The sequence below is a fragment of the Periplaneta americana genome, chromosome 12 (genome assembly GCF_040183065.1).
Source record: "Periplaneta americana isolate PAMFEO1 chromosome 12, P.americana_PAMFEO1_priV1, whole genome shotgun sequence".
NCBI classification, from domain to species: domain Eukaryota; kingdom Metazoa; phylum Arthropoda; class Insecta; order Blattodea; family Blattidae; genus Periplaneta; species Periplaneta americana.
The window spans coordinates 91,123,105-91,134,238 of record NC_091128.1 but is presented as its reverse complement, the minus strand read 5'-3'; the positions used below and the strand labels follow the sequence as shown (position 1 = coordinate 91,134,238).

The following is an 11,134-nucleotide window of genomic DNA, read 5'->3' as shown; positions in this document are numbered from 1 at the left end:
TATATGTATACATATTTTGAGTAGCTACATATGGGTGGAGGCACGACGCCGGGAGGTCGCGGGTTCGATTTCCGATGATGTCATGGATTTTTCTATTGATCTAATTCTTTCGGTCGCACTATGACCTAGAGTTTACTCACCCTCTAACACAAATAAGTACCAGGGGTATTTCCTTAGGAATAAAGGTGGCTGGTACGTAGGACTGACATTCCTAATAAAGTCCCGTCGCTCTTATTTCGGACAGCCATTCACGTTGCAGGTCGGCTACATTTAAACGTGTGCGTCTTCTCAATCGCTGCTGATGACGTTATGCACTTCCTAAGGCTCGATAATACAATCGCTCGCCATTTTTGTTCTTTCGTTGGCGTTCGCAGAAAGCACACGAGGACGTTATTTGCTGCTCAATTACAGTGCGTTTGATTTATTACCATAGGAGCTATGACATGATAATGTTTAACGGTGCGGCAAATAGATTCCTCGTCTGGTAGCTCGGCAACAAAAGAACAAAATGCTAACGATACTACCTACCTAGACTTTATAGAGCCTTCACTTCCTAAGGCGTAAACAAAGAAGAGGACTCACGCCGGAAATAACAGCGACACGATTAGGCTATAGGGTCGTGCATTACAGGCACTATGTTCGTTCAAGTTTGCCGAATATGGTGAAGTTCGATATTCGCCGATGTTCGATCTGCGGAAAATGGCCTATCGTGTTTGTTCCACCTTGTTATAACAATATTCGCTGCCCTCCACTCCCACTACTTCATGTCTTAACCGCTTAAGGATTTTACCGTAGATCTTGCGATTACTTTTTCATATGAAATAAGATGAAGTTTGTAATGTATTGGTTGCCCCTCTCATGTTCGAACATTGCAGGACATTAATTCCTACTGTTATTAAATATCGATTGTTTGTAAAGGTGGGGGCCTTAACCTCTTGCCACCCTTTGGGCCGATTTGACCTGTCATGGGATTGACTTTACCTTTACATAGTCTATCAGCAGTTTTGTGACTTTATACTGCAGTGTGTCAGTTGTAATAACGGTAGTCTGACCTTGACTAATGTTGGAAACTTCGACGCAAATATTCGTGTCAAAAGTTACTCATTACGTAAATAAACGTAGGCCTACATGTATTTTATACTCCATTACTGGCACTTTCATGACACAACAAATCGAGGTCACCTTTCGTGTCGTCATAGGAGTCCTCTGCGTTTTTCACGGTAGAAAGAACTACTTAATAACATCGGGTTTTCCATGCGTATTCTTACGATATTTGGAGACTTCAAGAAAGACGCTCTTTGAAAGGAAAAGGAATGTAAGAGGAAAATTGTCCGAAGTAAATAAAGTTATGAAAAATATGCCCTAAAACGTTAAGGAGAGGAAATTCGGTGAATACAGTAGGCGTACATAATTTTATTTTATTTTATTTTAGTAGGTTATTTTACGATGCTTTATCAACATCTTAGGTTATTTATCGTCTGAATGAAATGAAAGTGATAATGCCGGTGAAATGAGTCCGGGATCCAACACCGAAAGTTACCCAGCATTTATTCATATTGGGTTGAGGGAAAACCCCGAAAAAAACCTTAACCAGGTAACTTGCCCCGACCGGGAATCGAACTCGGGCCACCTGGTTTCGTGGTTAGACGCGCTGAACGTTACTCCACAGATGTGGGCTGCTGAATTTTGAAACTCACTTCGGAAAAAACATAATTTCAGCTTCTTAGATCCAAAAAAATCTGGTGCTCAATATAGGCTATTACATACATACATACATACATACATACGGGCTATTCCTTATGAAATCAATCAGTAAAAAACCTCGCATTTTTTTAATACTCTAATTTTTTTCCCTATTTATACAAGGTGCTGAGGAGAGTGTATTTTCAAAAATATACTATCGAAAGTCAAACGGTTTTCGTACTATTGAGCGACACATTTAGCGTATTTTATAAAAACAAGCCTCTTTCAGCGCTCAGAACTCTGGAACCATTTACTGCAGAACATTGAACGGGAGCTCATTTTGAAGCTGACATTTAATAGGATATGATAAGAAGTAATACTTATTTTTATTGTATACAGAGAGACAGATAATCTCATTTTACTTACTTTTAGGCTTTTTGCCCATTTGTAAAAATGTAAAAAATATTGAGAAAAAACCTTGCATTATTAAGAGGGATTGGGCATTGTTTGCTTAGTGGCTCGGCAATAAGTTTCGAGGGTATTAAATAAATTATTTTCACACGCCTAGATTTGAACGGCGCAGTACCCCACACACTGGCCGAGAGCTGAAGATAAGCGAGCAATGGGCGTCATTTTACTCCTGTGTTTATGAAAACTTGTGATAAAGCTAGCCCAGCCATGACTACTAGACGACACATCACGTGTTTGTCTCCTGGCCTTGCTTGTCTCGACTACCTACAGTCAGCTGGTTAGTTCACGCGCGTACTATTTTTTTTCTTTATTTGATATTTTCAATACTTTCTTATCAACGGTGCACCTGTAAGAAATGTGTTTATTTATACTTTCAATGCGGAATCTAACCATATATTTTAAAAATATTTTTTCGTGGGCAAAGGCGTCTTAATGAAGAAAAATGTAAATGTCTCCATTTCCATAAAAAGTAAGAAAAACTGTTTACATGTCAATATAAACTATAATTTCTCAGCGTCAAAATAAACCATGATTTTGATCATTGGGTGAAAGGGTTTCGGAGCCACAACAGTTTAAAGTTGCCAATTTTATGAAAATACGATAAATTTAAATATTTTAAATTTAAACACTATGAAGTTCTGATGTCTCAAACTTTGCACAAAGCATTGTATCACAGTTGTCAACGGACAGAAAAAGTTTCATTGCAAGGTTAATTTTCTCTATATTTCGGTCGATTTGAGATGGAATAGCCCATACATACATACAGTACATACATACATAAATACATACAACAATACATACATACATACATACAGGCCACCGGCGTAGCTCAGTCGGCTAAGGCGCTTGCCTGCCGATCCGGAGTTGCGTTCGGGCGCGGGTTCGATTCCCTCTTGGACAGATTACCTGGTTGGGTTTTTCCCGAGGTTTTCCCCAACCGTAAGGCAAATGTCAGGTAATCTATGGCGAATCCTCTGCCTCATCTCGCTATCACCAATTTCATCGACGCTAAATAACCTCGTAGTTGATACAGCGTCGTTAAATAACCAAGTAAAATTAAAAAAAATATAAATACATACTGTATATGGTAGCAGTCCGTGCTGCCTGGAGACAATTACGTACTAATTCTAAAAGTGAAATAGTATCTTGAGAAGACTACCGAAAGAAAAATTATACAGCTTGTTCGTTTCATATGATTCTAGTACAAAAGCATTAGGCAACGACCTTGAAACACATGAAGCGTAACTACGTTAGATCAATGCGCGGTGTGGACGTATCGATTATTTTAGGTAGGTATTTCCCCTTTCTACGGCTCAGTAAGAATTTGACTCGTTAGTCATACAGGTCACAACTGAGAGGGGATTTCCCGTACTGGTATTAAGGAATTTGGAGATTGGAACGGATGCAGTAGTTTCAAATAAGAAGGAAGAGCACACTTCGCAAATACACGTTTTTGGAAACTGCTGCTTATAACGTGGCAATGTCTAACACAGAGTAAGTATAGTGTTCGAACCAACTTGAAGTTTGACAAATTATCTGGCAGCACTTAAGATATTTTTATTTTCCTAACAAACAGTGTCATTTGAAATATTTTCTTGTGCATATTACTTTACAGTTAAAACCCGTAGCTTGATTTTCCTAACAAACAGTGCCATTTGAAATATTTTCTTGTGCTTATTACTTTACAATTAAATCACGTAGTTTTATTTTCCTGACAAACAGTACCATTAGAAATGTTTTCCTGTGCATATTACTTTGCAGTTAAAACACGTAGCTTGATTTTCATAACAAACAGTGCCATTTGAAATGTTTTCTTGTGCATATTACTTTGCAGTTAAAACCCGTAGTTTTATTTTCCTAACAAACAGTGCCATTTGATATATTTTTTGTGCATATTACTTTGCAGTTAAAACCCGTAGCTTGATTTTCATAACAAACAGTGCCATTTGAAATATTTTCTTGTGCATATTGCTTTGCAGTTAAAACCCGTAACTTGATTTTCATAACAAACAGTGCAATTTGAAATATTTTCTTGTGCATATTACTTTGCAGTTAAAACCCGTAGTTTTATTTTCCTAACAAACAGTGCCATTTGAAATATTTTCTTGTGCATATTACTTTGCAGTTGAAACCCATAGTTTTATTTTCCTAACAAACAGTGCCATTTGAAATATTTTCTTGTGCATATTACTTTGCAGTTAAAACCCGTAGTTTTATTTTCCTAACAAACAGTGTCATTTGAAATATTTTCTTGTGCATATTACTTTGCAGTTAAAACCCATAGTTTTATTTTCCTAACAAACAGTGCCATTTGAAATATTTTTTGTGCATATTACTTTGCAGTTAAAACCTGTAGTTTTATTTTCCTAACAAACAGTGTCATTTGAAATATTTTCTTGTGCATATTACTTTGCAGTTAAAACCCGTAGTTTTATTTTCCTAACAAACAGTGCCGTTTGAAATATTTTCTTGTGCGTATTACTTTGCAGTTAAAACCCGTAGTTTTATTTTCCTAACAAACAGTGCCATTTGAAATATTTTCTTGTGCATATTACTTTGAAGTTAAAACCCGTAGTTTTATTTTCCTAACAAACGGTGCCATTTGAAATATTTTCTTGTGCATATTACTTTACAGTTAAAACACGTAGTTTCATTTTCCTGACAAACAGTATCATTTGAAATGTTTTCTTGTGCATATTAATTTGCAGGTAAAACACACAGTTTTATTTTCCTAACAAACAGTGTCATTTGAAATGTTTTCTTGTGCATATTACTTTGCAGTTAAAACCTGTAATTTTAATTAAGTCTGGGGCCGTTTTTTTATTTCAAATATGCACAATACGTGGCGAAAGGATGCCCCACAATTTGAAATCCAGCGTATTTGTAAAAAAAAATAAATGTAAATATTCTGTCGGTACCATAAACAAAATTTGGGCCGCACTAAGCATGCACAGTGTTTTATAACTGGAACTTTGAAAATTCAGGTGACCCAAATTTTGTACATGACGAGTGCAAATTGTAGAAAAAAATCAATAATTATGTTGATGAAACGTTTCATAGGCCTATGTTTTAGTAAGAGTTAAAATAAGGTCATTATTATGTATCAAAAGTTTGATTCTGAAAGTGATCGAGAAGACCACCTAACATACTGTCAATGTCATTGCATAGTGATATATTTTGCCAAAGTTTGTTTTTCTTTGAACTAATTTGGACAAACAGTTCCACGACGTAGCGGAAATCGCTGCTGCTACCTTTTTTTTTATACTCAAACCATGTCTACAATTTGCCTGTTTGGCCTTCAATGGTGTAAAGCTATAAAACATTGTTTTGAGAGAGAGAAAAAAGAGAAAAACAGGGTTTTGCGGTCCTTATATTTTAAACAATTCTAGTAACAATTCCCACTATAGATACTGAAATATACATATTCAACCGTAAGTAATGTCAATTTCAGGGGGTTATTCTTTGAGATATTTAAAACCAAATATTTTAATACAATTTTGCTCCTTTTTGCTTCCTTTTCGGGATAAAAATTGTCTTATATGAAACATTGCATAACGTGTTTTGGGAAAGTTATTGATTTAATTGCCAATATGCTAAGTTAATTTAAGAGGGCTGTGTATTGTGATAACAAATGATCGAACGAAGTGTGATCTGAACAAATGTAACATTGTAAAGTTCCTTTGCAGAACGAAAAATTACATTTGTTTGATCAAATTTCTGCACATTTGAAGGACAAAACTGAAATTCTTTCAATAATTTATTTTCATAATATGCCCCCCTCTTAAACTGACTACGCATATGGGAAATTAAATCAATGGTTTTCCCAAAACACGCTATGAAATGTTTCATATAAAACAATTTTTATCTCGAAATGTTTCATATAAAACAATTTTTATCTCGAAAAGAAAGCAAAAACGAGCAAAATTGTGTTAAACAGTTTTTGTTTGAAATATCTCAAAGAATAACCTCCTGAGATTAATGACATTACTTACAGTCCACTCTGTGATGGAGTAAAACCGTAGGCCGACTGTCCAAGTGCAGCAGCGGTAGGCTACCTGAGATACAAAACGCGAGACAAGAAAATAATTTTGTGCTGAAACTTCTAATGCGCTTTGTTGGTAGATTTATGTACTATCGACTTACTTCACGTGTCAGATTAATGCATTAATGCGTCTTTATGTGGAAAATAGCGATGATACTAATAACTCAATTTCAGTAATTTCTTTCTTACATCTCTTGGTGACAAACCAGTCCAATTTCTGCTTATGAATATTATGAATATATTAACAGTCGTAGTTTTTATGTCAGTATGGTGGTAATAATAATAATAATAATAATAATAATAATAATAATAATAATAATAATAATAATAATGCAATAATATAAAATAGTCTGTATGTACTCTAAATAACAAATTATGTGAAGTTACATTGTTGCATCAATTCTGATGTTACGTTAAGTCCATTTAAATACTGGGTGAATAGATTATTTCTTACTAAGAACAGGCAACTTGACTATTGGCCGATACGCTCCGACGTTCCGGTCCAGAGCACATATAACAGATTGATCAGCCTGATGCACTTTCAAGACAAATTTTTATCAGTTTCAGTATGTTGCCATCTAGCGACTACAAAAGAAATTACGTTATAACCCTAATGGAATTGTATGGAGCAATAGCTTGCAACAGTACTTCCATCAAGCGGTCATTACCAAAAAATTCATTTTCGACAGTGAAGTTCTTAGTGGTTGTTCTCTTTTATATGTTTCCATTTCATAACTTTGATCTGATATATACGTGATCAGTGGCTCCGGTTACAGATTAATCACGGGAATATTGTTATTAGAAATAGTGTCTGAATCGGTGATTACAATATTAGTCATAGTGAAAGGCAAGATACGAGTAAGATTAGGCATTGTATTCGTATGTTTAAAATTTATAGCTTTAAATAGCAGACATATGTATAGTATTGAATATCGAGTGATGGTAATGTGTGTCAATAAAATTCGATTAATTAAGTTCGAAGGCGATATCCGGAAGGATCCATGACCTCGTGAATGAATTCCGGGCGACAGAAAATTTTACAGGTATGAACGTAGAAGACGTACTGTAGTCTCCGAAAAATATTTGGATAACATTGGACTTTGCTTGGAAAATTTCCGTGAAAAATCGATTGCTTCGTATAAAACTGCAATTTTTGAAATTTTTCTCGAAATGCTACAAATAAGCTTGAAATATAATGATAAAAGTCTCGAACATAATAATACATATATGAATAAATCATAAAAATGACCAAATGGACTGAGTGAGTTTTGGGATCACACTTTTCAATTATTAAGTAATTTCAGCAAGTGTACGCCCTTCTGCAATGAAAAAAAAGGAATTATAGCACGGTGTTCACTTTTGGACGCTTTTATCTTACACCATTCGCTTTTCTTTTCATGTATTCGAAGCAACAATGAGAAGACGTTCCACCGTAGTTGAAGTATGGTCTTGTCATCTCGCGCAGATTACAAGGGCTGCAGCACGTGGAAGTCTTACGGGGTAGACGAATTTTCGTCCATAGCGCATCCAAGGTCATGCTTCAACCACCGTGGAACGGTTTCTAACCATTGTTGCTAATATCCATGAAGCGAACTCCAGTCAATACTCCTGTTGCATATACACTATCTACCAAGAAGTAATTGGGCACTGTTTTTAGTCCTTTAGAACCTCGTAGTACCACCTCTTGTTGCTATAACAGCAGCCACCCTGTCAGGCATGCTCTCCACAAGTTTGTGTAGGATATCCACTGGAATGCGTCGCCATTCCTCTTGCAACATGGCACTCAGTTGGACAATGGAAGTTGGCACCACAATCTACTATATACAGTCACGAAGCTTGAGTTTTGAGGGTGCTAGAAACAATAGACTGTGACTGTACTATTTTACATTGCCTGTAATGAGGCGATATTAGCGATCCTAGTGGTGAGCAACTATCTAATGTTTGCATATTTACTACGTATTGAGCTTCGCGACTGTATATACTAGACTGTGTTGGCACTATGTTTCGACGGCTACTATGCAGTGGTATGCAGACAATACTGTTCACCGGTTGGACTGGCCTGCACAGAGTCCTGATCTCAATCCCATTGAGTACCTTTGGGCCGAATTGCACCGGCGATTGGGATCTCGGGAGATGTGGCCAACTTCCATTGTCCAACTGAGTGCCATGTTGCAAGAGGAATGGCGACGCATTCCAGTGGATATCCTACACAAACTAGTGGAGAGCATGCCTGACAGGGCGGCTGCTGTTATGACAACAATAGGTGGTACTACGAGGTTCTAAAGGAGCAAAAACAGTGCCCAATTACTTTTTGGTAGATAGTGTAGTAATCCTCGGCCGACTTTCATTTGAACTAACCTAATATTACGAAACTATGCATATGAAGTATGATTTTATACAAAGTCAGTAGATCTTCATTTTAAATCTAATACCATACACACAATGACGCTAAATACTTTTTCTCCATACCGTTAACAGGGACCGAAATTCTCCAGATACTTCTGAAGATGAGAATGATAAGAGCAGCAATGTCGAAGAAGAAACTTCGAAACCATCGCTGGTCTCAGCTGTTCTGGACAAATTCAAACCCTCCACCTGGAGTACCATGTCTGCAGATTCAGAAGTGGAATTAATTACCGTCCCTTCAAGGGGTTCACAATTCCAAAAAGTTGAAGCTAAGATCCACGACACCCTTGCTGTTAGCATCGACAGTGTGAAGAGAGTTCAGAACCCATATCTCTGGGGCTGTTACTTACTGAAGAAGGCCGAATGCAAGGAACGCCAACCGTCGACTATAGAGACGTATCTGTTCCACGCTACGGCACAGAGGAATGTCCAGTCTATAGTTGAGGGAAATTTGGATTGGAGGCGTTCTTCACGCACGAGATACGGCCAGGGAGTTAGTTTCTCTCCCAGAGCGAGTTACGCCAACAAGTACTGCAACAGGATGGTGGGTTCCCGGCGAGCACTGCTCATGTGTCGGGTGCTCGTGGGGAAGTCCCATGATGGCTGTTATATTACAGAGCTTCCAAGGGAAGGCTGCTGCACCACCATGGGTAATGGGGGCTCTGTGTATGTCAAGTACTATGACAATGAGTTCTATCCGGAGTACGTGGCGTACTATACTTACTAAGCCGGAAAATAAAAATAAATAAATCACTTCAAAATTTACTACAATGTCTCGTAGGGATAAGATTCGGCTGTCTATTTTTTTACGATAAATGGGGTCTTCTGCTGATCGTCTATTGATACTAAATTAGTAGACATTAAGTCTGCAATATGGTTTAATAAAAACACCTAATTTGAGTTACAATTTCGTTCATTGAGTTTAGTCTTTTACGCTCCACTGCTTATATTGCTTTCGTGTTAACAGTACATAAAATAGGAAGATCAAATTTATTTTTAACATTTCTAGTTTATTATGTTATAGGTTAACAACTAGCAAAACTCCATTGTAGGAGGTTACTAAACCTTACCGCTGTGCTGGAGGCGGAGTCGGAGTTTACCCTCGATTAAGGGATTAGGTACAGCTTACAGCAGTAAATTTTTTGGAAATATTCAACATTTTTTTCCTCCTTTACTGTTTCTTGTACAATAATGAAAATTGGTATGTATAAAACACTGTCCTTCTGCTATATGAAAAAAATGTTTTTGTGATTAAAAAAAAAATGATTTATATATATATATATATATATATATATATATATATATATATATCTTTTCAAAATTCAAAATGTTGGCAGTTCACTGTGTAGTGATGAAGCGTTTCCCTCATAACTCAAAAACTTGTTAACTTTTTCATGTTCTGTCTCTTTTATTTTATGCTGAAACTCATGTTTACAATATCATTCCTTAATAAATAATATTTCTTTTTTTGTGTGTGTAATAGAGACTACTGATATTTGACCACTTTTTAAAATGAATTTATTTTTTATCAGTCAATCTATCAAAGGTATGAAGTGATCTTGCATAATATTGTAGATGTGACATGCATAAATACACACAAAAAATTTCATGACAGAATGTTGGATATTTTTTTGAGTTATGTGGGAAAAGCTTGATCACTGCACAGTGAACTGAATTTAAAAAAATGTAAATAATTTTTTTAAATCGTAAAGGTACTTTTTTCATATAGCAGAAGAACAGTGTTTTACACGTAGGCCTACTAATTTTCATTTTTGTACAAGATACAGTAATGGAGAAAAAAAAATGTTGAATATTTTCAACATTTTACTGCTATAAGCTGTGCCTAACTCCTTAATCTGAACCATTGTCGCCACTGATTGACAAGTCATCTGATGCATATTGCTATCAGTACGCGCTGCTATTGGCTGACAATTAGGAAGGAGGAGGTGAATAGTATATTGTGTCACTCTTTAAGATTGACGCATGCGCAGACCAACGGAGTTTTCTAGTTGTTCCCTTGTAGCTATAATGTTTCCAGAATATCAGGGCCGGCCTTATGAGGTGCGGTTCCCAATTGGAAACATTATTTTGGGGTCTATATTTACAGGAAATATCTGCAGAATCTTTACCAATAAATAAAATTAATTATAGTTTTATATCCTTATTATAAAATGAAAATCAATCAAAATATGTATTTACAAAGTGCACGTGATTTCATAGAAAGTAAGCGTACAAGTAAACAAACAAAATAATATGTTGTTTATCTTTAGATAGTCTAAACAATTAGAAAATTGCCTGTTTTATTGGCTGGGAAATGATTTAGAGAGAATATTAGGCCTACTTTTATTTTAATCGAAATATAGAAAAATTAAGAACAGAAATATTAGGAAATAATTTATATGTTTTATTTATATTCTTTCTAAATACCACTTATTATGAATAGTCATGTTACTATTATTGCTTTTAATGTGAAAAAGCTATTTTTCTTGCTTTTTTCTCTGCACTGTTAGGATTTTGTCAAAGTTTAAATTC

The 11,134-nt window shown here is 35.9% G+C and overlaps 1 protein-coding gene across 1 annotated transcript; it reads left to right on the top strand.

The window, feature by feature from the left end:
• The first annotated feature begins 3,512 nt into the window (after positions 1-3,512).
• LOC138710055 (protein mono-ADP-ribosyltransferase PARP11-like) lies at positions 3,513-9,823 on the top strand. The gene is made up of 2 exons (XM_069840704.1): positions 3,513-3,648; positions 8,675-9,823. The coding sequence occupies exons 1-2, from the start codon at positions 3,635-3,637 to the stop codon at positions 9,327-9,329; spliced, it is 669 nt and encodes a 222-aa protein (XP_069696805.1). The 5' UTR covers positions 3,513-3,634; the 3' UTR covers positions 9,330-9,823.
• The last annotated feature ends 1,311 nt before the right edge of the window (positions 9,824-11,134 follow it).